Genomic DNA, 26337 nt, shown 5'->3' on the forward strand with positions numbered 1-26337 from the left:
TTATTCATTTATTATATATAAGTACACTGTAGCTGTCTTCAGACACACCAGAAGAGGGCATCGGATCTCTTTACAGATGGTTGTGAGCCACCATGTGGTTGCTGGGAATTGAACTCATGACCTCTGGAAGAACAGTGGGGTGCTCTTAACCACTGAGCCATCTCTCCAGCCCCCTTTTCCTTGCTTTTTTAAGATTTATTATTTTATTTCATGTATAACTGTAGCTGTTTTCAGACACACCAGAAGAGGGCATCGGATCTCATTACAGATGGTTGTGAGCCACCATGTGGTTGCCAAGAATTGAACTCAGGACCTCTGCAAGAACAATCAGTTCTTTTAACCACTGAGCCATCTCTCCAGCCCCTTGATGGGTTCTCTTAAGGAGGCCCAGCTAACCAACTCCTCAAGATGGTGTCCTCCCATGTTCGCCCAGAGTTGGTGGCCTGAGGGACTCTCCTCTTCATGAAGCAGGGGTACTATCCACACTGATGAGGTCCTCCTGACTGTTTCTGCCTCCCCCCTGCTGGATTTATAAGTGTGCCCTGGCCTGCCAGCTGTACATTTCATTTCTTTTTTGGCACAGAGTCTTACTATGCACTCTGGCTGGCCCAGACTCAGGGTGATCCTCCTGCCTCTTCCTCCAGAGTGCTGTCATCACACATGTGAGGCATCGTGGCAGCTTGAGCTGCACATTTTTTTTTTTAATGATTTTATTTACTTAATGAATTTGGGTACACTCTAGCTGTCTTCAGTCACACCAGAAGAGGGCATCAGATCCTGTTATAAATGGCTGTGAGCCACTATGTGGTTGCTGGGAATTGAACTCAGGACCTCTAGAAGAGCAGTCAGTGCTCTAACCACTGAGCCATCTCTCCAGCCCCAGCTGCACATTTTAATAAACATTAAAATCATACGTACCAGGTGGGTTTGGAGGTTCACACCTGTTGCTGCTTAGCATGGGTAAGACAGAGGCTGGGGGATTACAAGTCTGAGGCCACCTGGGCAACACAGCAAAACTCTTGTCTCAAAAACCCAGAAACAAAGCCAACTCTGGCAGCACAAGCTCTTACCTCAGCTACTCAGAAGGCGGTGACAGGAGGAGGATGAGTTGAATGCCTTCCTTGACTAAGTCTAAGGCTAGCCTGGGCAAACCGACGAGAGTTTTTTGTTCAGTTAGAAGCCCTTGGTTCGTATACTTCAAGCAGTAGTTTCTCAGGTCTTTTCTCTAGAGACAGGTTTCCTTCACTCTGGGGCCCTGGCTAGCCTGGAACTCTATGTAAACCAGGCTGGCCTCAGATTCACAGAGAGCCACCTGCCTTTGCCTCCTGAGTGCTGGGAGTAAGGACACTAGATACACACACACACACACACACACACACACACACACACACACATACACACACACATACATACATATACACACACTCACATATACACACACACTCACACATACACATATACATACACACACATATACACATACACACATACATACACACACACTTACACACACACATATACACATACACACACACTCACATACACACACACACAGAGGATTTTCTTCTGTTTTTGTTTGCCTTCCCTTTTTTGTTTTTTATATCTTTGAGACAGAGTATCTCAAGGAAGTAACCAGTTTGATGGTTACTTCAAGCCCCAGTAGCCCTGCCGGGCTTTCCCCTGGGTGCTGGGGTTTGAACTCGGGTCCTCAAGCTTGCACACTAAGCACTTTACCTATCCCGCCGTGGCCCTAGTCATATCTGGCTAGTGTTCGTTGCTGTTCCTATTAACCACATGAATGGCTTGGATCATTGGCTTCTTAATACTCTTGGCTCTGGTTAGCCTTCATTGGTATTGTCTAATTGGTTTGATCCGAGATAGCGTCTCACGTAGCCCAGGCAGGTTCCCAACTCCGAAGGTAGCCAAGGCTGGCCTTGAACTGATCCTCCTGCCTCAGCCGCTAGGTGTCTAGGCCGCCAGTCATTCAGTGCACCTGGCTGATATTTTGACACTGACCTTGGTGACTTATAGAACCTGCTAGACTAGGTTTCGTTGTCCTTGTGACCTGGCCACCTGGGTCCCTGCAGGTGGACCCTGTGCCGCTCGCTGCCCTCAGCAGGAAGGAAGGGCGGGTGACCCGGCCCTTGGGAGTGGACAGACTGCTTCCGGCAGTCCCCGCCAGCCGTGGGAACTGGCCTCCTTCCCTCACCCCCAAGCCCCGCTGGGTGGAGGAGCCAGATCCCCAGGGGCGCAGAACCCCAGGGTCGCTGCTGTTACCGCAGAGTCCGCCTTGAGTCCTTTGCCCTCGGAATGAAAAACACAAATAAATAGAGAGCTCTGACGTTGCAGGGCTCACAGGGAACCCGGGCTGGGGCGGGTCCCCGGCGAGCGAGAAGAAACCGAGCGCGAGGAAGGAAACGGGTTTGGGCCTCGGAGAAATCTGGCAGGCAGGGCCGGCCTGTGATTAAAAAGAGGAAGAACCACAAGTCTCCATTTAACTCAGCAGAGCTGCAGTCGGCTACGAGAGGGAAAGTGCTTGCGGCTGGCAGATTGCAGCCACCATTTGGCAAAGGCTGCCAATGCCCGATGCTTCGCGCGCGCCTCCGGGCCACAGCGAGGCTGCGGGTACCCGGCAGTCGCCCCAGGTGTTGGAAGGAGCGTGTTGTGGGCCAATCAAGGCTCGACTTCACTGAAGCCCTCCTTAGAGGCTGCGTCCCTGAGCGGGGACACCTACCCCAGGCTCTGTGGCGAGAGCTCATCTGGGCCTTTCTCGCGATTCTTCGTGGCTAGCGGGTGCCTTCAGAAAGGACCCTCCCCCCCACCGACCCTCCAAAACCAACCAAACAACAAACCAAACCCAACTCTTGCACCAAGACCGCCGAGACAGCACGTGTAGGCCAACGTGTTCCTTCTTTGTAGGTGGGGCCATTTCTACTTTCTAACAAGGCACCTTAGGGCCTTTGCATCTGCCACTCTTAAGGCTGGGAATGCCTTTCCTTCTCATCACGTGGGAGAGCTTAAACATTACTCAAATATCTCTCTCCCTGCGTCCCAAAGACAGCCCCACGACAGAGCTGTCACGGAGGCTGTCTCCTAGCCAGAGTGCAGCCCCCCAAGAGGGAATCACTAACTTGTGCCCACAAGCACCTTGACAGGGCCTATCACCTCGGAGATATAGCCTCCGCGCCTTTTTGGGGGTGGGAGGGAGGGCTCCTTCCAAGCCATGTTGCTACCAGGCCCTGTTTGCTGCCATCCGATTGTAGTGGAAATCCCCACCTACGGGGGAGTCCCTTCCTAGGGCTCCAACGGCAGGCCTCGGGGACTGAAGCCCGGTTGGTTAACTGCTCTAAGGCGAGCGACTCACTTCTTCCAGTCCTTGAGTGGGCTGGGGACACGTGTTATTTCCATTTCATTGATGAAAAAAACTGAGTTGGAGGGGTCCAGTATTTGGTCCCACGCAGCCAAGGGAAGGCAGTGGCTCCAGGGAGCCAGCGGCTCGTGGGAGCCTGTCGTCTGGGAAGGCTTGAAGTGGCCCCTCCAAGCTGGGGGCGTGGGCGGCCTGCTTCCTGTTGGGGGAGGGGGAGGGGACAAGCATTCCTCTTTCCCCTCCCTCCGTAGAGACCGCGGGGAAGACTGGCGTGCAGTGACTCTCCACTTCAGCACAGGGGCACTCCACTGTTAGCCTATGTGGCTAACAGGTAAAAGGTAAAGGGCTAGGGGGCACGCAGACGTGGAAGCTCAAAGGGCTCGGTTGCCCGGGATGCGGAGGAACTCTTGGAGAAAGTTTCATCAAGCTAGAGAGTGGCCGGGTGGCCAGGTAGAGAACAGCCTACTCGGCCCGTTCCGGGACTCCGAGGACCTTAAGAGGGGAGCGGAACACGAATGGATGGCGCCGCCGAGGCAGGACGGCTCGGCGGAGCCACGGAGAGTGGGGCCAGGGCGGGGCTGGCCCCTTCCCCGGGAGGTGATGAAAGCCGCGGTCGCAGTTGCTAGACCCGGCCGGGAGAGCTCAGATAAGGCCGGGCTGGAGGGAGTCCGCAGGGGCGCGCCCCCACGAGGTCCCGAAGGTCGGGGCGGCCACGCCCACAGAGCGCCTAGCCCCGCCCCACCCCATCAGGGGCCCCGCCCCACCCCTTCCAGGGTCCCGGCCCCACTGAGGCCCTCGGTTACTGGCCAGCGCGAGAAGGGCGAGACCGCGCACACTCCTCCCCTTAGAGATTCTTTCCCCCTTCTTTAGGGGGCGCGACGCAACTTGGGGGTAGGGAGTGAGCCTTTTGGGGGCGGAGCTTGTCAATATTCTACCTCCCACCGTGCAGCAGGGCGGAGGCGCGAGGGGAGGGCGGGGCCGGCGTAGGCACCGCCCCCGGCCTCCGCAGGCGGAACACGGGGCGTGGTTCGTTGTGGCCACGCCCCCAAGCCACCCTCCTCTGCCGCGCGCGTCTCGCGGTCGGTTCCTCTTTACATAACGGCGTGGGGCGGCATGGGCTCGGGCCGTCGTCGCCTCCGCCTGGCCGCTCTCCCGCCCAGACTGTCACGGGCCACGGGGTCCACAGCAGCGGCGGCAGCAGCAGCAGCGTCCCGGGGGCGTCCCGGGGCCGCGTCCCCTGGCTGCTGTCAGGAGCTGGCGGCGGAAATGAGGCGCTGGCCGTTTTCCGAGCCGGGGTTTCCTGCCTGAGCTCCGAGAGGCCGTGCAACGACGCCATGGGCCGGCTGGGCCCCGACCCGCAGCTTGCGCGGTAAGAGCGGCCCGCCGAGCGTGTTGGAGGAACTGGGCCGGGCGGCCGCCCGCATCCCGCTTCTGTTTTCTGGCGTTTCCTCATTCTGTTTCTCTTCCCCAATCCCAGACCGCAGTGATGTGGGCGCGGAGGTCAGTGCTTGCACCTGGGGCCTCCGGAGAGGAGCCTGGCGGGGCGCCGCGGGAGGAACTGAGAACTGTCCCGGCACACAGTGTGCTTAGCCTCCGGGACCTGGGGGGTGGTGGACACGTGTGTCACCAGGGCCCTGGTGATCCACAGAGGTGGTATGCCGAGCCCTAAAGGTGAAAGCAGGCAGAGATGGGGGGAGGGAGGAAGGGTAGTAGGGGACACCCCATGACAGGCCAAGGCCCTCTGGGGAAGTTGAGGTTTTAAGAGTTTTATCCTCTTAGGACACTTTCTGAACCTCGTCCCACAGGTCTCCTCTGGGAGGAAACTCCATCTGAGCCAAGGGGTGAATGCATTCTGAACTTGTGCAGTCCCTATGGGCAGTCAGCTGGGAAGGGGCTGGCCCGAAGCGACAGCAGCTGTGGTTTGGGCATCTCAAGGGCTGGGGCAGTGGCAAAAGAGGAAACAGAGGGTCCTAGAGGCAGAACTTGTATTCTTCCTCCTCTGCTTTCCAAGATGAGGGCCACGACCTCAGTTTCCCCTGTGTTGAGTGAGTAATAAGAGATTTGCAGTCCAGTTTTTAATGAGGCGTAGTTTTGGTGAATCCTGCGTGGAAGACACCTGTGCCTGCCCAGGAGGGCTCAGTTACAGGCTGTTGGTCTTCAAGCTGTCCTGTTTTATTGACCCTGACTGTGGGACCTTCCTCAGCTTTCCTGAGCACAGCTGCTCTGGGGTTTCTCAAGTCTGTGGGCAGGGAACTCTGGAGGACCCTGGGCAGGGTCAGATGATGAGCCCTTCCTGGTCTCAGTTTCCTCTGTTGACACTTAACTTGTGAGGGCTACCAGAGCACAGCACGGCTTGATCAGGAGGGCAGGCAGTCATGACAAGGGTGTTATCTGTTTTGTTGAGGTCATTTCTGTTCTTCTTCCTTCCTGATTCTCTGGCACCAAATGTCACCCAGTGCCTGGTCCTCACTGTTCAAAAAATGTTCTTAGACAAGTGACGTTCTTTCTTTTGAGGAGCTGGGCTGTGCAAAGCTCGTGTGTCTCAGGCTATCTAGTCTAGTTGAGCCACCTTCTGCTTTCTTCCTCTTCTGGGATAGCTGGAGGTACTTGGGAGCCCCTTCTGGCTGTCAGGCCCAGAGTGCCCTCACTAGCATGCCCTGCTGAAGGAGGCGTTTGGTGACCTCTCAGGGATCTAACATTCCCCAGGCCTATATTACACCACACCCTCTGCAGAGCAGGTCTTTGTGTGGGTCCAGCCCACCTTTTGGGGCTAGTCAGCTTCTGAATGTCCCCTTGCTGTGACTCTTTGGGTGAGCACTTCTCTGAGGTGATGAAGCTGTCAGGACTGGGAAGGGTTTTAAGTGCTTGCACACGAGGTGGAACAGATATTGCTATTGAAATGAGAGGTCTTTCCTACCAAGTCCCCAGCTCTCCTGGAGCAGCACTTGGCCAGAGGCTGATCCAGACTCTGCTAGCTTCATGGGGGAGGCCCTGGGCAAGTGACCTTATATCTCTTGGGCTCTGCCCAGTATCAGCCAAGTCTCTTGCACCTCTAGGGTGGTTGTGTGCCATGTAGGAGCCCAACAAGGAGTAGGCATTTGAAGTAGGTTGGCTCTGACTGGCCTGACTCTGAGGTCTTGAGTGTGGATTTTACCATCTCTAAGTTACAAGTGTTCTTGGCAGTCTGGAGGGGAGGTGCTGAAGGACAGAGTTGTTGGGAGAGAGGCATGCATGGTTGGCACGTTAGTGCTCGATAAATTCAAGCTATTGCTATTAATCCCCGAGGTTTAACTGCCAGGTTTCCTGGGAAAACGGTCCCCAGGGCCCCTGGGTGTTGAGCATCTCTGGTTGGGCAGGGGAGGGCAGGGCAGGAAGCAAGCTTGCATCTGGAGAATCTGGAGGGGCCGCAGAACCCTGCCAGACCTGCTCCCAGCCACCCACCCTCCCCGAGGAAACTGAGGCTGGTAGGCTGCTTAGGGGAAATGACTCAGTGGGGGTCACTGGCTGAGTCATGCCTACTTGGACCCAGGAGCCCTGCAGCCCAGCTCCCAGCTTCCGGGGGCTTGAGCTCCCTCAGGGACTGGGTACGTCTCAGACCTAGCTGCACATCCTTGGGCACTGTTAGACATCACCTGCTTCGGCCCTGGGATTTGGACAACCAGTGTCTCTTGGTCAGTGCTCTGGGGATCTCATTGACACCCCCACTGAGCTCTCCAGCCTTGTACCCTTCTCATTGGGACAAGAGACAAGTCCCTAAGGGACCTGATGGCCTGCCCCGCCCTGGCCAGCCGGAAACCCAGCAGCTGAGCAGATGGCTGAAAGATTTTTCCTCCCACACAACCCTGTCAAGGGTCGGCAGGGGGGCCAGCCCCCTGGCTTCCTTGTGAGCCAGTCCTTGGAGCCCCTTGGGGCCTGTCCGGATGTGCCCCCCCAGCCGCTGGGGGGGTTGCAGCTTGGTCTCCAGGGAGGACTGGAGGGAGGAAGTCTGTGCCCTGCTTGTGGGGCTGACTCACAGCAGCTGACTGGGGGTGGGGCCAGACTAGGGGTAGGGGCACAGTGTGACTATCCTCTTGATGCTGGAGGTAGACTTGCCTTTCAGACCAGCACTGGTGGCATCTCCAGAGAGTCCCAAGGACTCATCAGGTGGGGAGGAGCACTTAAGGGCCAAAGGCTGTCAGTGTTCCTCCTCGGCCCCAGGCCGTTCAGGAGTTGGTGAGGCTTTCCCTGGCAGTGAGGTCTATCTGCCATCACTTCTGCCACTGTCAACCCTGGGGCTGGTAAAGGAGGATGCACCAACCTTGGGGGCTCTTCCCCTGCTCACCCCGTCTCCTGGCGCCTACTTGGATGTCAAGCTGTGTGTGGGAGTCAGGGAGGTGCACCTGGGAGGTAGAGGAAGCTTCCCTGCCCGTACTTCCTATTCTGGCAGACTGGGCCAGCCTGGTGATTTCAGGATGGGCCTTACTGGCTTCGAGGTGGTCTAGCCTTAGTCTTTTAGGGCCAAGCTGGTTCCCTTGTACCCTGCTTCCTGTGGGCTAGAATGTGAGTACGTGCACTGGGTCTTTTGATTTCTTGTCCTAGCATCTATGGGTGGGGCAGGCACAATTCTTGGGCATACATACATACACACACACACACACACACACACACACACACACACACACACACACACCTCCCAGACCGGCAGATGGATCTGCCTGCCTGCCTGCCTGCCTGCCTGCCTGCCTGCCTGCCTGCGTCCCTCCCTACCTCCCTCTCTCTCATGCTCACTCACAGCCCTCCCTGGCCTGGCAGGTGGAGCCTCCAGGTATTGAGGCATCCTCTGTACCTGTGAGATGGTAGTGGCAGTGGCCAAGCTGAGAGGCTGCTGATGTGTCTGCAGTCATGGGCCTGGGGTGGTCACAGACCCCCCCTCCCCCCAGGCCTGGAGCACCAGCCAGGCTGTGGCAGGCCGAATGGGGCGATGGGGGTGTTCAGGGGTGCTGCCCACCGTGCTGACTACAGGGAGCTGGCTGCTCTGCATGCTCACCCTGTACACTTGGGGCTGGGGAACAGGCTGCTCAGGGCCCAGCTCTTTTTTGTCACTGTGGCTCCTACGGGGGTGGGGGTGGGGGTGGGGTGGGGTCAGGAGAAGCCCCGAGGCTATGTCCAGGTGGGCAGATGAGACTGTATCTTCTGTGGGTGAGGAGAGCTGTACCTGTAGTCAGGCTGGCACAGAGCACATCACAAACTGAACTTTGCTCCTTGCTTCTCTCGGCTTCTCTACTCTGTCCCAGGGCTATCACAAGCTTCATCTCCTAGCACATGGAAAGTGTTGTCAGTCATTGGAGGGGACCACCCCTATGCTGCCTACCCTCCCTGGCCATCCCTGGGATGCCCTGGGTTCCACAGCCTCCCATGCTGCCTGACCCTGAATTGGGTTCTTCCTGAGGCTTAGGCCTTGCGGGTAGGTGGCCTGACTCACCTCTACTGCTTTAAGTATCAGCAACAAACAACATAGCCATTCTCTTCTCCAGCCTGTGCCAACCTACCACAACTCTCAGTGTGCCACTGGGATTACCCATCAATGCCTGCCTGCCTGCTGCCCCTGGGCAGGGTTGGATGGAGACAGTCCCTAAAGCTACTGGGGCAGGTCCCAGGGGTGCTCTCTTCCTCCCAGGGGTGTCCCTAGAGTCCCGTGTTGGAGTTGGAGTGGGTGGGATGTGATAGGAGACTGGAGTGCCAGTCTGCCTTGCCCAGCTGCCAAGGTATCTGGGGTACTTGCTCAGAGTAGGCTTTGAGGGTGGCAGGTGACCTCAGAATGGTGACGATGGTGGTGCACTGTGGCTGATAGCCTGTGCTTGTTGAGAGGCTGGTTGGGTCCATGCCCTCCAGATGGCAGCCGGGCCTGGAGTAAGCCCGACTCCCCTGCCTCCTTTCCCTATCTTTGACTTGGACTTCAGGACAGGATACCCAGCTAGTTTCGATTCAGAGAGCCATTTTAGTGTGAGTGGATGTGATTTGTTTGTATGTTGCAACTATTTCTAAAGAGTTGGTAGGTTTGGACTGTGAACAGGGGCACTGGCCACTGTCCTGGCTCTGTGCTGTAAGCTCTGTAGGGTGTAGGAAGCAAGTTAGTTCCCAGGGTGCATTTGGGCACTGTGGGGTACCTTCTATGAGTCCTATGGTTTCATTCTTACACCATAGGAGTTCTGTGATGCCTGAAGTTTATCTTTGCAGGAGTGGTCAGAACCATGGCTAGGTGTGGTAGGGGCAATGTGAGGGCCATGGGAGTGGGTCTGGGCCTGGCTGTCAGGGAGCCTGGAAGGTCCTGCCAGGGTCGGGCTCTGTAGCTGAGCCTTAGACCCTGGCAGACAGAGTGAATAGGCACATATTCCAGATGAAGGGGCAGGTGTGGACAGAGCACAGGCGCCCAGAAGGCAGGCTCTGCAAGATGGTGGCTAGTGGGTGATATTGGTCACTAGGCACTGTATACAGGTATTCTTAGGCCAGTGAGGCTTTTAGCCGGGGGCAGGGGGCGGGAACCCAGTACACGCCCTAGACCCAGCCCTCAGGAGCTGGAGGCAGGAGGCAGCCATCCTAAAGAGAAATAATTCTTTAGTCATGCCAGGCCTGTAGGAGAGTGGTGGGCCCAAGTCCAGTTTCAGCTGCATGGTAAGACAAGTTTTTGTGTGTGTCTTGGAGCCTCTGCTGTGATGTGCTCTGGGTCTGGTGGAGATGGCCACTAACATATGTATTCCCACTGCTCAGGACAGTTGTGAGAAGTGTACTGAGGACAGATTCTGCACTTGTGCTCCTCTCGTGGGGATGAAAGCAGTCAGGCCTAGGGAGTGCAGTGCAAGAACACAGCCCAGTGGTGGCCCTTGTAGTTTCCAGATAGGGCTGGAACTGTATGTGCACTCCACTTGTGGGTCGTACAGGCAGTGAAGGCTGCGCCTGACTCCCGTGTCAAGGCCTGGTGCGCAGGGATATGGCACTGACCAAGGTGGGGAATCTCCCAGGGAGTAGGTGCTCTCCTTGGGGAGGCGGGCAGAACGAGATGGGCCTGCTTAGATTTAGCCTCTTTCTGACTCCTGGCATTTGCTGCTATGTGCAGAGGACTTACTATGTGCAAAGGACTTACTATGTGCAAAGGACCTTATGGTTTTGTGGCATGCTGTGTAAAGTACTGATAGAGTGCAGAGTGTCTCCCAGTGAGTTCACAGGCCTTTACATTGGAGTCGAAGTGTCCTATCAGGTGCTGGCCACCCTGTCTGTTTTGGGTCTTGCAGAGCACAGGACACAGAGGAAAAAGTGATGTGGGGTAGAGGGAGCAGAGAGTCCCATTTCTGGACCCAGATGTCCCCTTCTAGCCTCTTGCAAAGGCTCTTGACAAATACTTAATGAGTGGGAGATTGAGGTGGCCATATGACCAGTGCCTGGTGCTCTTTGCAGTGAGCTCTGGGTTGGAGACAAGGCTTGTTTGCTTCTGTTTGGACAGGTCTCACAAAGCCCAGGGTGGCCTCCAATTCTCTGTAGCCAAGGATGGTCTCGAACTCTTAACCTTTCTAGGACTGAGATTCAGGCACAGGCCACCACAGCAGCTAAGCTTTCACATATCTTACCTGTCCTCTGTTGTGTCCCTCAGTGTGCTGTGGGATGCCTGAAGGAGTAGATAGAGGCGGGCCTTGTATACAGGTTGCTCAGTGCTTATCCTGGCCATCCAGACAGCACAGACAGCGCAGGGCTAATCCACGGACATCTTGACTATTTACACCTGTGTCTGCCTGAGTTCTCTCTCAAGCTTAGAGAGGTTACCTCTCTGTGAGTCTGGTCATTACAGGCCGATTTGCTATGGGAAGACAGCAGCCAGTCACACTGAACTTTCCCAGGTTTTAAGCCATTTGTAATGGAGTCTTTGTAACACTCTGGATGAGCAGGAGGAGTTCCTCTGACATGAGAAACTGAGGTGGAGAACCAGCACCATCACTCACACAGTGGAAGTGGGCCTGGAATTTGGACCGGGGCGTCAGTCCATGCTTCTAACCATTCTTTCTGGAGATAAATAATACTCATCTGTCTTGGGTACTCCCTGGCACCCCACATCTGCCCTCACAGCCTTCCATTTCAGAATGGGTCTGCGCTCCAGGCCTTTCTTGTTGCCCATTCCCTGCTCCAGTAACAAATGTGTTCCCGTACCTGTAAAAACTAGCTGGAGAAAGATGTGAGCCTTGGTTTGTGTCCTACAGGGTGGACGGTTCCTCGAAGAGGTGATAGATTGCCCCTTGACTCCTCCTGCTCAGGGACAGACCAGGGTCCTTGCCTCCTCAGCTTTACCTGCTGATTGTCATTGTCCCCAATGGCAGGGAGCAGTGGCCAAAGCTCTGGGCCTATGAGCAACTGTGGAAAATGAGTCTAAATTCCTCTTGTCAGACTGTCCCCACAGAAGAAGCGGTACTGCTTTAGGGCACCCAGCATGGGCGGTGGAGAGCCTGTGTTTTAGTCTTTACAAAGCAGCCCTGGCTATCCCGTCAGTTTTTACTTGGGTGTGCTGTGAGTAGCCTGATTCCTAGTAGGAAGTTCCCTCCACCCGACATTTCACTTCATATGGTCAACTGAGGCCTGAAAATACTAGGTGGAAAATTCCGGAAAACCCCAAGCATGGCTCTGAATGGTGCTGAGCTCTCAGAGCCCCGCTGGAGGAGGCAGCGCCTCCCCAGTAGATCTTGCCTATCCACTGTATCCACCGTGTGGGAGCTGCAGACCCGCTGGCTTGCTGGCTTCCACGTGCGGGGTGTTCCCCGGGTGGTCGCGGGGGCGGGGACGTTCCCTGAGCTCATTGCCTTTTGATTTGTCTTACAGCCCGGCTGCCCCGCCTCGCTCTCCACCATGAACGAGCCCACCGTGCAGCCGTCCCGCACGTCCTCGGCACCCGCCTCGCCAGCATCCCCGCGCGGCTGGAGTGACTTCTGCGAGCGACACGCAGCAGCCGCGGCGCGGGATCTGGCCCGCCAGTACTGGCTGTTTGCGCGTGCGCACCCACAGCCGCCGCGCGCCGACCTAGTGTCGCTGCAGTTCGCCGAGCTCTTCCAGCGCCACTTCTGTCGGGAGGTGCGCGAGGGCCTCGCGGGGCCGCCAGGTCACGACTACCGTGCTACTGCCCCGCCCCGCCCCGCGCTGCCCAAGGCACGCAGCTCCGAGGACCTGGGCCCACGGCCCTCCTGCGCCCTGCAGCACCTGCGCCGCGGCCTGCGCCAGCTCTTCCGCCGCCGCTCGGCTGGGGAGCTGCCGGGGGCTACCAGTGACACCAATGACACCGACGCCATCGCCACCACCAGGCCGGGCCCTGCCCGCAAGTTGCTACCCTGGAGCCTGCGAGAGCCGTCCGCCGAGGCGCTCAAGGAGGTGGTATTGCGCTACAGCCTGGCGGATGAGGCGGCAATGGACAGCGGCGCGCACTGGCAGCGGGGTCGCCTGGTGCTTCGGTCTCCAGGTCCAGGCCACGGCCACCTTCTGCAGCTCTTCGATCCGCCCAAGGTGAGCACCCTGGAGAGTATGCTACAGTGTGCCCACACCTCGATAGGCACCCTGCGACCCGGGAGAGTTCAAGGACTGTTCATACGGTTGAAGGGTTGCAGCATGTTGGTTTAAAGCCTTTGAAAGTCTAGATATACCTAACTCGGACATTGGAGCTTTCAGGAAGTTCCCAAGGGCTGAGCGGCACCCGTGATGTGCCCACTCTACAGTTTCTTTTCTTAGACTTTTGTTTCTTTCTGGCAGTTTGCCCTGGCTTCAGTTACTCTGCTGGCAGGTAAAGCTTAGGGTCTCCGTTCTTCAGCCTGCAGCTGGCTTCCGTCCCTCCTGTGTGGATGTGTGAAGCCTGGCTACCTGCCTTGATTTCTTCAGTTCTCTGTGGCCCATTCTGTATAATAGCCTGGCTGCAGGGTAACAGTGATGTGAGCCCAGGCACTGCTGGCAATGTTCATGCATATGCTCAACAGTGATCACGGGACAGAGAATTACCATAGGTACACACATCTCCCCAGTCTCCCTTCTCTCTCCAGTTTGGATATATGGTTTTGTTTTGGAGATAGCATCTTACCTAGCCTGCTCTTGAACTAGGATGTAGAGAATGACCCAGAGGTTTGAGCATGTCTCTACTTCCTGGTTACTGGGATTACAAGCATGTCCTACCAGGCCTGTGGTGTTAGGTATTGGACCTGGGACCTTGTGCAGGTCAGCAGGACTCTATCCACTGACTTCCGTCCTCCGTCCCTATGCATTTATTTGTGTGTGTTTATGTTGTGTGTGCGATCACTTGTGTGAGTGCAGCTCAGAGGTCAAAGGTATCCAGGACCCTGGAGTTGGAGTTCTAGGTGGTTGTGAGCCACCCGGTGTGGTTGATGGGAATTGAACTCAGGTTCTCCCGAGGGCAGCAGATACTCTGAACTGCCCAGCTCCCTCTCCAGGGTTGTGCGTTCTTGTTTTGTGTGCTTTTCAAGGCCAGCACTGTCACTGTTTTCCGGATCCCTGTTGCTGAGTGGTTTGGTGGTTTCCACTCCAGTGCTTTCTCCCCCATGGATAGGGTGCTGCTTCCGTCCTCTTGCATCAGCCTCTCAGGTGCTGGCGCCATGAGCATGTATGCTCCTGTACTTGGCTTTTTTGGGACTTTTCTGAGTAATGTCACAGTGACATTCACACATAGGTCTTTGCAGCGAATGTGCTTTTGTTTCTCTTGGGTATATTCCTGGAAGTGACTTTCCTGGTGACATTATGACATTTCCCAAGTGGCTTTACCAGCTGGTGTCCTTAGTGTTGGTGGCAGAGAGATCCCTACTTCCATAGCCTTAACCACTCTTGCCCCTGGTCAGTTCCTGTGGTGTCTCAGGAGCTTAGCACTCCTGTCTTCTTGCCACCTGTGACTTACTCTTTTGTGAAGTCTGTCGTATCCCTACCCTACCCGTCCTTCCGTGGAGTATCTGTGACTGAGTGTACACATGTCTGTGGAGGCCAGGAGACATTAAAGACAGGATCCCAGACTGGAGCTCATCAATTCACCTGGCCGTCTCTTCTCAATATCGGCCTGTGTCCAGCTGCTGCCCTGAGCTCTTGGGTCCTCATGTTTTGGATCATGCTTTACCAGCTGGGCCGTCTCCTTTGCCTCTCTGCTGCCTTTTCCAAGGACTTCCCAGAGCTTGTGTGTGGTATAGGCATTCCTGTATTGCAGATGTCATGACACACGGTGTGGGCTGCCTTCTTAGCAACTCAAGTTCCCACCTTTTATGTTGGTTCCCTTGCTGTAATTTTAGCAGGGATGGAGGTGTGCGGAGGTCAGAGGGAAACTTGTAGGAGTCAGTTCTTTCCTTCCACTAGCTGGCTTTTAAGTAATGGAACCCAGGTACCTGCTGAACCATTTTGACAGCCCTTATTAATTTTTTTTGAGAAAGTATCTCCCTATATAGCAAAGGTTAGCCTTCAATTCTTGACTCTCCCTGCCTCAGCATTCTGAGTGCTGGCGTGTGTCACCACACTAGACAAGTTCCCATTTCAATGCTTTCTGTACCCTATTTAAGAAATACTGGCCTACCCCAGGCATTGTGGGCACTGTGTCTTTCCTTTTGGAACTTTCTTGTGCCCTTCATGCTATGGCAGTGGCATCTAAGCTGAGTTGGTATGTGGGAATGAGGCCAGGCCACCATACTTGGCTGTATGCTAGAGAGTCTGTCTTTCCTGTGAGTCTGCTTCTGCTTCTGGACACCATCTGTCCTGTTGGCTAGTGCTTTAGACTGTGACAACAGCACTGCCTAAACCGCCAACGTTTCCTCGCTGTCTCTTCCTCAGTAGCCGTGGTGGACCTGGAGGTCACTGTGTAGCTCAGGTTGGCCTTCAACTGAAGGTGATCTTCCTGTTCCAGCCCCCTGCGTGCTGGGGTTATAGGCATGTGCTGCTGCACTTGATCACGTATGCGGCTGAAAGAGAACCCATTGACTGGCAGAGGACAGCGGGCCAAAGGCCTGAAGGCAGGAGTTGTGGCACATATTTGAAGGGAGAGCCAAGAAAGCTACCTGGGTTGGGAGGAGGCTACCCTGAGGTCTTCACACTGTGTTCCAAACATGTACACAGGGACAAGTAGACACCTTTATTCTTATTCAAAAGAAACCCTGAAGAGGAAAAGATTCTGAGGTCTAGACTGTACGGTGGCACAACCTGTAATCCCCACAGCTGGGCAATGACAGCATCAGTTCAAGGTTAGTCTTGGGCACATATCAAAATTGGGACAGCCTGGGCTACATGAGTTGCTACCTCAAAAACAAAGACCTAAGGCTAGATATGACAGATGCCCCTCCCCTGCCCCCATAATCCCAGCACCCTGTAAGCTAAGGCAGGAAGACTGTGTGTCCAGGGTAGCCTAGGATACAAATAAGCCCATCTATAAATAAATGAACAAATATTAAAATAAAACGTCTCAAGACTGACACAGGAGGGTCCCAGCACCTAGTCTTACCTGTGTGGTCAAGTAGAGACTAGAGGACATCACTAGCTGAGGAGTGGCTTCCATGCAGCTCTCTCTCAGAGCAGTGACCAGAGAGGCTATAGATGCTGGGGCTGAAGCCAGCCTTGTTTCAATGTCTGCCCCAGCTGAGGACACCACTGAGGTGCTGTAGGGGAGCCTCAGCCTCTGCACTTCCCAAGGCTTTGGGCTGCCAGTCCCTACTGGTTGGCCCAGTTGGCTGGAGTGGTTTTCAGGCCTGGTGCTGCCTCTACCAGCCCCTTGGAGCAGCAGGTCAGGCCAGCTTAATCTCCCTTGGGTGATCCTGAAAGCCTAGTGCTACCATTCTTGGTGGCAGGAACAGGAGTGACTCTGAGTATGCCTGGGTAGGCCTTGCAGGAGCCGCTGCGCTTCGTAGGGAGAAAGGTCTCAGGCTGTGAGGTCAGAGTGTAGAGGGCAGCAGGAGGGAACCAGGTGCAGGCCATCCTTGTGGCTCTGCGACCTGAGAAAGGTGTTGCAGAAGAAGCTGGGCAGTGATGCACTTGCTGGGCACAAGGACAGGGAGGCCTGAGGAGCCTGGGGCGACCTGGCCTCCCTTCTGCCCCAGTGTGTGGGAAAGAGGAAGCAGAGAGAAAGGGCTGGCCACTGCCGGCCTGGCGGTTTCCTCTAGGCCCAGGAGGAGGTGGCGGGGAGGCAGGAAGCCTGGTTCCAGGCTCTGTGGTCCCATAGCCCCACCCCCACTCAGCCATGGGAACACTTGACCCTGGAAAGCAGGTCTCCCTTTGGGCCTTTTGACTTGCTGTCCCTGGTGTGGTGCCTATCATCCTTCTCCTTCATCACTTTGCCTGTGATAAGCACTACAGTTGACTCAGCCACGGAGTCCTCCCACAATACCTCCGAGGGCCTACCATGAAGTCACCTCTCAGATGAGAAGATTGGTTCAAGGCCACACAGCCTAGACGTGGAGGAGACAGAAACGGGGTCTTTTGTGAGCACAGGGCAGGGGACATGAGGTTTAGGGTTGTGTTCAAACCCCCAGTTTGCAAAGGAAGCCCTGCCTGCCTGCAGAAGCCACACTCTGGTATCACAGTGCTTGACAGGCCCACCCACCTTGGGCCATGGGCAGATACTGCTCTGTGCGTATGGCACTGGAAGGGGAAGAGAGGGAAGCTGTCACACGCACAGCCATTCCTGCTCCCTTCATGGGTTCTGTTGAGAATGGTGGTCACAGCTCAAGCTGCACTGCAGGCAGCTGGCGGCTCTCAGGCACGTGTGTGCGCACGTGCGTGCGCACGTGCGTGCGCACGTGCGTGCGTCTTTTAGCTCATTCTGTAACACAGAGCAGAGCATGCCTGGATTCCAGAGGTGACTGTTAATCCCTACTCTGCCCAGAGCCTCTGCCCTGAACACTGATCTATTCATCATGGAGTCAGGGCCATGGGCTCAGTGTTGGGGTCATGTTGAAGGGCAGTGTGGTAGGCTTGGGGAGGGGCAGGTCTGAGCTCATGTTTTGCCTTGAGTTCTTAGGCTGAGAACTTGAGTTTGTAAACCTCAGTTTCTCCTGGTGGAAGGAGTGCTCTGGGGCTGGAGGGATGGCTCAGTGGTTAAGAGTACAGACTGTTCTTAGAGGTCCTGAGTTCAATTCCCAGTAGCCACATGGTGGCTCACAACCATTTGTAATGAGGTCTGATGCCCTCTTCTGGTGTGTCTGAAGACAGCTACAGTGTACTCATATATAATAAATAAATCTTGAGAGAGAGCGCACGAGAGCACGTGCTCTGGCACATTCCCATTTTGAGGGCAGAAATAAGACTCCTTGCATGGAAGGCTGCAGATCCCAGGACTAGGTCTCTCAGGCACCTTCCCGTTAGGACCTCTATGGCCATGCTGGGGAAATCCCCTGCCCACTGCTTTGTGAGTGGAAAAGGAGACTAAGGCTTTGGAAGGGTTCCAGCTTAGCCTTGTGGGAAGCGGGGCTTCCAGCCCTCCCTCCTATCCCTCCTCTGGCTAAGGCTGGGGTGAGTGATGGGACACCCTCCTGGGGGAGACCAGCCACCCAACTCGGGCCCCAACATAGGCACAGGAAAATTCTCGTTCCTAGGCAGTTGTCTGAAAGGGGCCAAATGGCCTCAGAATGCTCCACCACCTAGGAAACTGATAAGGACTATCTAAAGTGACCAAAGCCACAGATGGACTCCCCAGCACCTAACCTGTCCCCAATTGCAGAGAACATTGTCAGTATGGTAGACAGATGTGTTCTAACCCTGTGTCACCTCCACCAGTTCAGATCCTTGGGCTGTCTCCCCAGTGCAGTTAATTCAGCCCTGAGCATCATCAGAGTCTCCTTGGGCAGAGTGCCTATGAGGGCAGTCTTGCGCTGGGCTCCTCTCCCCAACTCCAGGGTCTAAGTTCACTAGTCCAGAATGGTGGAGCAATTACTACCCTCTCCTAGGACATTAGCTGGTTTCAAAAGGACTCAGGCTGACATGGCCTTTGTGTATCTGTGTGATATCCTTTAGGAGGCTCCAAGTTACACCCATTATTTAATGGCCAGTTAATAGTCCCTTGTATGGACTTAGCATTATTTTCTTCCCTACTTTATGACTAAGTGGAAATTAGGTTGTTTCCACTTGGGGAGTTAGAGTGAATAATGCTTTGAACATCTGTACAATATATCTAGTAGGTTGTTCAATTTATGCTTTTTTATGTGTTTTTTTTTTTTTTTTCTTTTCTTTTCTATTTTTCGGAGCTGGGGACCGAACCCAGGGCCTTGCGCCTGATAGGCAAGCGCTCTACCACTGAGCTAAATCCCCAACCCAATTTATGCTTTTTTAAAAAAAAAGATTTATGTATATGAGTACACTGTAGCTATCTTCAGACACACCAGAAGAGGGCATCAGATCCCATTACAGATGGTTGTGAGCCACCATGTGGTTGCTGGGAATTGAACTCAGGACCTCTGGAAGAGCAGTCAGTGCTCTTAACCACTGAGCCATCTCTCCAGTCCTCAATCTATGCTTAACATTTTGAGGAGTTGCAAAATGATAACACAGAGATATTCCCACAAAAGCACACACAGGTGTCCCTGTGACCTGTCACTTTCTATCTCCATATTGCCGGTAGCTGTTGGGGCCTGAGCCAGGATCTGGCTTGGTTCTGTGGCTGGCTAAGGGTGTCTTTCCTGTGCTCCCTGACATGCCAATGCTCTGCTGTAGCCTGCACCCAGGGGCACCAGCTCTATTGCTATCTTGTAACCCCCATTTTACACTATGTATTCTCAGCTTAGCCTTCAATTTGTAACTATTTTGCCTCAGCTTAAGCTCTAGGTTTCTACTGTGTCTATACTTGTGTGCTCTGGTGCCTGGAGAGCACAGGAGAGGGTGTTGGATCCTCTGTGCAGGAAGTGGTTGTGAGCTACCAGGTGGGTGCTGGGAACTGGACTTGGGTATCATGGAATAGCACAAAAGGCTCTGAACTGTTAAACTATGCTTCTCCAGACCAATCCTTTTTGGATATGGGTATGACTGGCCTTTTTTTTTTTTTTTTAAAGCAAGGTTTTTCTGTGTAGCTCTGATTGTCCTGGAACTCAATTTTTTTTTTAAAGCAAGGTTTTTCTGTGTAGCTCTGATTGTCCTGGAACTCAACTGTGTAAACCAGGCTGGCTGGCCTCACACACAGATCCACTTGCCTCTGTCTCCTGAGTGCTGGGATTAAAAGGTGTGTGCCACCATGCTCAGCTGCTGTTTCTCCGATCCCGTAACATCTGCTTTAACAATACGTTGACCCTAGCACATTTACATGATCGCACAACGTTTAACGTTAGACCTCACCTGCCTCTCAACAGTCTGTTCCATGTGTGCAGTCTGCTCCTCGTCTGTGGATGGGTCCTGTTCCTGTTGTTTCATTGGCCTTATGATGCATGCTGGGCAAGGACGACATCAGTCTCACCCTCAGCTACTCCTCTTGTGTCTGGTCTCAGTAGCCATGACTTGTTTCTTTGTACCTTGAGTTCATGATGTAGTCAAAGATGACCTGAACTTCTGATCCTACTGAAATTTGTGTCACATCTGGTTTTTGTGGTGCCGGGGGCCTGAATTTTAGGGCTTTATGCATGTTTACCAGCCAAGCTCCATCTCTAGCCTGTGTGTCTGTCTTGCTGATTGGCCTCATGCCATGGGTCCTGGTCCTGTCGTGAGGCAGGCGGCTTGTCTCTGATCTGAGCTCCCTGGCCTGAGGACTTTTACATCTCTGCCACAGCTGGTTGAGGTCATCAGTGCTGTGCCCCCAGGGCTCAATGCTGTTGCTAATGTTCCAGCCTCGATTCTCTCCCCACTTGCGTGAAGGGTGTACTTATTGATTTCCTATACTGGGGACAGATGCTCAAGGGGTGCCTGGGGCTTCTTTTTAACAGGGCTTCTCCCAACCCCCAAACACAGTCTTACATGATGTCGAGGCTTGCTCTGGAACCTTTCTGCTCCTTGGTCCTACTGGCTCTTTTCCCTCAGTTATGCAGTATCTTTTCTGTGACTTCTGAACTCTGATTAGCCTGCAAACCCCATCTCTTAGAAGCCTTCTGTCGGGCAGCCTGTGGCCCAGGGCCAAGGATGTCCTTCTAGCTCTAGCTACTGACTACTGACTGCTGTGTGACCGCTGCCTCTGTAGCCACTCTGGAGCATTTATGGCTCCTGTTGTGCCCAGACAGGGTCCTGTCCTATCCCTTCCCAAGAGGCCTTTGTACTGAGTCTTTCTGATCTGTAGGTAACTTTAGGGGAAGGAGGCCAGCAGAGTCAGCCCAAGCCTGGTGGGCGGGCAGGCACCTGCGCTTGGAATTCGTAGACTTCCTTCCTTGAGTCTGATGGCCTAAGACGGAAATAAAGTCCACAGTGGGAAAGAGAGTCACCAGGAAGAAGCAGACTTGCCTTCAGACTGACTTCTGGTCTGGTTAGCTCCCACATGTCTCTGCGTAACCCTCTAATGGGACTGAAATCTGCATTTGTTCTGGGAAAGGTTTCTCATGCAGGGCTTAGTTACCTAATTGAGTCCTAGATCAGCAGGTCCTTTCTTGTCCTCAGGTCACAGGGTGATGATGGTAGTGGTGCTGACCTCTAGAATGGAAGCTGCTCCAGCCTAGACAAGCGAGGTTCACTAGGCACAGTCCTGGCAAAGGCCATTATCATGGCCCCAGGCTTCCACACAGTGTGGCTCAGTGGGAGCTCGTGGGCTGCTAGGGATTTCAAGGCAGCTGCAGGTCCTTCAGAACGCTATGAAGATGAGGAAGTCTCACTGCTGAGCGCCCCGCGACACACACACACGAAACCATGTAGTTTTAAAGGTGTTCAGCACAAGGACCCAAGAGGCAGTTATGGCTCTAGTGTCGCCCCCATGCTCCAGCAGGCTGGAGGTGCAGTGGCCGAGGGATGGCAGGACTCCTGACCTCTGTGCTGGGGGTATTCCGCCTTGGTCTGGAAGTGGGTGGTATAGAATGTGGTAGTTGGTGCTGCTCTACTCACATTGAGAGACCACGTGTGGCCTGGACACCCCAGCCGCCCCCAGCTGGGTCTGGAGAAAGCTTCTTATTGGGAGGCGTGACCCGTGAGGCATGTTGGTAAGAAAGAATGAAGGCCTCCAAATGTACTTAGGGTTCTGGCTAGATCCTCCCACAACCTGCATTCCCTCAGAAGTCCGAGCAGATGGACCATAGGCAGTGCTTAGGCACCCTGTCCCCAGCCTAGTGCAGGGTCAGGCATTCTAGCGGGTAGCTCAGGACAGGCGCTGCGACTCTGATCCTTTTAAGGCTTGCATAGGGAGTTGAGAAGAGTCTGGATGCTGGCCAGCACACAGCAGTTGTAGACAGGAGTGGGGGTCATGTCTTATCCACTTGGCCAATTTCCAGCAGGTCCCCCTTCACTTCTGTTAGCAGGCGGTTGACCAAAGCCAGTGGCATGGGAGTGGACTCTGCAGAGAGCAGAGTTAAAGCTGGGCTCTGATGCACCTGGTAGTAGTCTTCTAACCTGGGACAAAAGCCACGGAGGGAGGAGAAAGGCCTGTCCTTCCTACTTCTCTGGCTCTGCCAGTTAATTATCTCAGCCTCTGCTGAAGCTGGTCCTCAGCCTGCTCAGCCAGCTAGGACAATCTTTTTTTTTTTTTTTTTTTTTGGTTCTTTTTTTCCGGAGCTGGGGGACCGAACCCAGGGCCTTGCGCTTCCTAGGTAAGCGCTCTACCACTGAGCTAAATCCCCAGCCCCCGTGCAAGGACAATCTTATCACAAGAAAAAAGGACCAGAGGGCAGGGAAAGGGTGGCTCCCCCCCCCCCCCAGAACTCTGACCCTGAGAACTGGCATTTGTGGAACTCACCAAACCCAGAAAGGTGGCACCTCCAAGCTGTGGTATATGTGACTCTTGCAGCTTGCTGAGCCCTGTTCCCATAGGTGGGAAGTTGTAAGAGAAGGATGTTCTGTGCCTCCTTCCTCTAGAGAGACTACCTGAGAGGCCTGAGGGGGCGGGGGGAAGCCTTGAATGATCCTCTTGCTCTCCTAGAGCTCAAAGCCCAAGCTCCAAGAGGCCTGCTCCAGCATCCAGGAGGTCCGACCCTGCACACGCCTGGAGATGCCGGACAACCTCTACACCTTTGTGTTGAAGGTGAGCGCCAGGGCTGTGGCTCCTTGGGGAGACACTGCTGTCTCCTCAGGTGCAGAGCTATATGCCTCCTTTCTGCAGGTGCAGGGCCAGACAGACATCATCTTTGAGGTGGGAGATGAACAGCAGCTGAACTCATGGCTGGCAGAACTCAGGGCAAGCACAGGCCTAGGGTGAGGACCTGCCCATCCCTGGTTCCCTTTGATAACCCCTGCTGGCCCCCTTCTCACCAGCCTCTTCCCCTACAGGTTGGAGCACCTGGACACAGAGTTACCTCTTTCCTTAGTGGCAGAGCCTGGCCCAGCTATATCCCCAAGGGGAAGCACGGACTCCCTGGACCAAGGTATGTGCCAGATCCTTGGTCTCTGGGTGTCCTTGGACATGTGGCCCCTCTGCGGGTCACCACCACCATCTTTCTGCCAGGTGCTTCACCTGGGGTGATGTTGGACCCAGCCTGCCAGAAAACAGATCACTTCCTGTCCTGCTACCCCTGGTTCCACGGCCCCATCTCCAGGGTGAGGGCTGCACAGCTGGTTCAGCTGCAGGGCCCTGATGCCCACGGTGTGTTCCTGGTGCGGCAGAGTGAGTCCCGGAGAGGGGAATATGTACTCACATTCAACTTACAGGGCAGAGCCAAGGTAGGGGCAGGAACTGGGGGACCAGGGTGGGGCAGATGCAGCCTGGGCAGCAGGCTGATCTCTACCCCTTCCCACAGCACCTCCGCCTGGTGCTCACAGAGCGTGGACAGTGCCGGGTGCAACACCTGCACTTCCCCTCGGTGGTGGATATGCTCCGCCACTTCCAGCGCTCCCCCATCCCACTTGAATGTGGAGCAGCCTGTGATGTCCGACTCTCTGGCTATGTGGTAGTCGTCTCTCAGGCACCAGGTAGGAAGCCCAAAGTTGTGTCAAGGGGTGGTGTCACAGCAAGTACAGCACGTACAAAACTTCCTTCCTGGTTACGCCTTCTTCATGGAGTCATCCATGTTATCTCTCCAGGTTCCTCCAACACCGTTCTCTTCCCCTTTTCCCTTCCTCACTGGGACTCAGAGCTGGGCCATCCCCACCTCAGCTCTGCTGGCTGTCCCCCTGGCCATGGTGCAGAGGCTCTCCGTGGCCAAGTGACACCTCCTGAGCAGATCTTCCACCTGGTGCCTTCTCCTGAGGAACTGGCCAACAGTCTGCGGCAGCTGGAGCTTGAGTCTGTGAGCAGTGCCCGGGACTCAGACTATGAAATGGACTCCTCCTCACGGAGCCACCTTCGGGCCATTGACAACCAGTACACCCCTCTCTCACAGCTGTGCAGAGAGGCAAACTTGTGAATGTAACCATTTTCCTTCCCTCCAGAGAACTACAGGCTGCTGCTGTCAGCCTTCCCCAGCTCAGATGTGCCCTGCTTCCACCACACACAAGGCTGTCACAGGCTTCCTGTCAGCCACAGCTAGCCCTGGCTTCTTCCCACTGTCTGTAGATGTAGTTCTTGTGCACAGGTGCCACTAGCTGGCACCCAAGGCCTCGTTCCCAACCCAGAGGAGGCGGGGCTGCAGGCCCAGAGCTGGCAGTGGAAACTGACAGAGCTGATGACAGACTTCTTACCAGGTAGGGTCATCGGGAAGCACAAAACACTAACAGTCCCTGGATTCTCACATGGTGTCCTTCCCTGTAGCTTCATTCTGTGGCAAGTCTAAGTCCCATGTCACAGGCGATGGACACTTCATAATCCTGCTTCTACTCTTAGCTTTGGACAGAAGCTCTGCCAGAGGGGCAAGCTTAAAGATCAAAAATGATTTAAACATTTTACCTCAGAGTAATTATTTTTAAAGGGTTCAGGTTTCCACTTGATATTATAGCTTACTTCACTGCACTGCCCTGCTACCCCCTGCCACTGTAAAGTTGGGGGCAGCTGAGTCCCCCTGCTTTGCTTACCTTGAGCCAGGCTAGCATGCTAGTGTCCTTGTCTGCTCACCCTCAGGACAGTTGCCTGCTACGGGGTAGCCACTGTCCTCCCTAATGTAGAGAATGAAGTGTGTCACCCTTTCAGGGAAATCCAGGCAGCTTGCAGAGAGAGGAGGGTGGCAGGGGACATTCCACCCCAGTGCCTTATGCATTAAAAACAAAATCAGGACTGTGGTTTACAGCAGCGTTAGAGGATGAGATGAATGGGTGGGGGAAGACAAACACAGATGGAAGGCCTCTAGGCTTCTTTAGTGAACCCACATTTTACTCCCCCCAACCCCCTCCCAGCATCTAGGGGCTTAGTGAGTTTGGCCCATGCTATGAAGAAACTCCTGTAACCGCTCCTAGGTGTTCTTATCCATACAATCTTTCCATCTAGACAGAGCCAAAACTGTCATCTTTCCTAAGGGATGCAGTTCACAGGGACTGGAGCAGGCTGTTCATGGCACAAACAGTGCTTACAGCAGTGGCTTTGGGAAACCACAACTTAATTCCTTGAACATTGAGAGGCAGCCATGCTGCTGCCCTGCTGCAGACAGCAGTGCTGACTCCCCCTCTGCTCACCTTGCACTCGGGAAGCCTGCGTGGGCTTTGGTGAGGGAAGCAGCTGCACCTCAGCTTCGACACCCACCACAGGTGTGGACCTGTGCTCATCTTAGGACAGCGCCTTCCTTCACTGCACATCAGGTATGAACCAGAGACGTGAGCAGTAACAGCCAGTGGGCCAGGCCGGCTCTAATCCACACAGGATGCGTGGACGGCTGTGCCCTGCACCTGGCCAGGAGCTAAACCCACTTCAAACTTGGGGCACTCATTTCTCCTGGGCCTTCAAAGAGAGACTTGCTAGGTGCTGTAAGCCAGCACCTTGGCCCCTTAGTGCTGGGATTCACTCACTGTGGACAGCTTTGTTTCAAAAAATGTCCAAGATATCAGAAAACAAGGTAAAAAAGTCTCATGACTCTGTGACAGAGTGACAACACTAAGCCAGCACCTTTTCTTTAAGCTAAAGTAGGTCCAGTTGGCTGACGGGGACAGACGGGTACCGGGTATGAGAACTCCTGGGCCAGATACCCTGTGTCAAAGCCAGGCCCCACTCCCACCCTCAGCAGTGTCTTCTGGCCACACAAGGCAGGATGGGTCAGTTGGCCACTAGAGACAGAGCAGCTCAACAGTCCTGAACCCCTGCTCCCTTCTCCCGAGTACTCAACTCAGACTAACAAGCACCAGCACCAAAGAGTTAGGTCAACTAACCTGCCTTGTCTTTACCAGCATCCACATGGCTTTATCTGTATAAATCTTCTGCCTTTGATCATTTCTGGATGGTGTAGGAAAAAAGGAATAGTGACCATTACAGTCTTGGGCCAGACAACACTATTTTTACCTAAGTCTCTTAACCTAAATTAAGGCTTCACCTCTTCCCTGAGGGCTCAGTCTCTTGTTTAAATGTTACCTTGGTGCAAATAAAAGTGATAAACTGTCCCCCACTGCCTCCTGACGAGGACACATCTGTCTAATGGCCAGCGTGTGGCTGGAATAAGCAGCATTGTGACCACAGGATCAGGGGACTTCATCTTCTATCATTAGAGCAGAAGGTATTTGGCAAATCTTTGTTTTATGTACTGTACGAGTAACTTATTCTTGAATAATGCAAATTTTCCTACAATGTACAAATTGCTGTATGTGAATTAAAAAGGTTTTCAGAATTACAACCACGATCCCTGCTTCCATACACACACCCCTCCCACTTGCCTCTCCCTTCTGGCAGCCTGGCCTCACCCAATTCCTCCATCTCCCCTCTCGGGCATCCCTGGCCGCTCTACTAGACAGCACTTAGCCACTAAGGACACACCCTGGGCCCGTTGGGCTTCTTTGTTTCCTTTTTAAAGAAGGATCTTCTGCCCCCTGCTGGTAAC

At 54.4% G+C, this 26337-nt stretch overlaps 1 protein-coding gene and 1 long non-coding RNA gene across 4 annotated transcripts; one reads left to right on the forward strand and one right to left on the reverse strand.

Moving 5' to 3' along the window:
- Positions 1-3616: 3616 nt before the first annotated feature.
- Positions 3617-26133, forward strand: Sh2b3 (SH2B adaptor protein 3). Of its 3 annotated transcripts, none has more exons than XM_087579215.1 (8): positions 3617-3705; positions 12206-12880; positions 22371-22472; positions 22551-22642; positions 22718-22812; positions 22893-23107; positions 23185-23356; positions 23468-26133. In XM_087579215.1, the coding sequence occupies exons 2-8, from the start codon at positions 12233-12235 to the stop codon at positions 23788-23790; spliced, it is 1647 nt and encodes a 548-aa protein (XP_087435341.1). In that variant the 5' UTR covers positions 3617-3705; positions 12206-12232; the 3' UTR covers positions 23791-26133. The 3 variants fall into 3 exon arrangements, with proteins under 3 accessions (XP_087435341.1, XP_087435342.1, NP_001389277.1); XM_087579216.1 differs by lacking the exon at positions 3617-3705 and adding an exon at positions 4450-4867; NM_001402348.1 differs by lacking the exon at positions 3617-3705 and adding an exon at positions 4455-4736.
- LOC148002335 (uncharacterized) lies at positions 15880-20694 on the reverse strand. Its single transcript, XR_015634843.1, has 2 exons — positions 19664-20694; positions 15880-16788 (listed from the first exon to the last, which is right to left on the reverse strand). It is a non-coding gene; the product is annotated as an uncharacterized LOC148002335 (long non-coding RNA).
- Positions 26134-26337: the final 204 nt, after the last annotated feature.

The sequence above is a fragment of the Rattus norvegicus genome, chromosome 12, assembly GCF_021556685.1.
Source record: "Rattus norvegicus strain SHRSP/BbbUtx chromosome 12, alternate assembly SHRSP_T2T, whole genome shotgun sequence".
Classification (NCBI taxonomy): domain Eukaryota; kingdom Metazoa; phylum Chordata; class Mammalia; order Rodentia; family Muridae; genus Rattus; species Rattus norvegicus.

Coding starts and splice junctions, on each gene's coding strand:
- Sh2b3 (XM_087579215.1), top strand. CDS start 12,233: ATGAACGAGCCCACCGTGCAGCCGTCCCGCACGTCCTCGGCACCCGCC. Junction 22,473..22,550: donor TCTACACCTTTGTGTTGAAG/GTGAGCGCCAGG, acceptor TCCTTTCTGCAG/GTGCAGGGCCAGACAGACAT. Junction 22,643..22,717: donor AGGGCAAGCACAGGCCTAGG/GTGAGGACCTGC, acceptor CTTCCCCTACAG/GTTGGAGCACCTGGACACAG.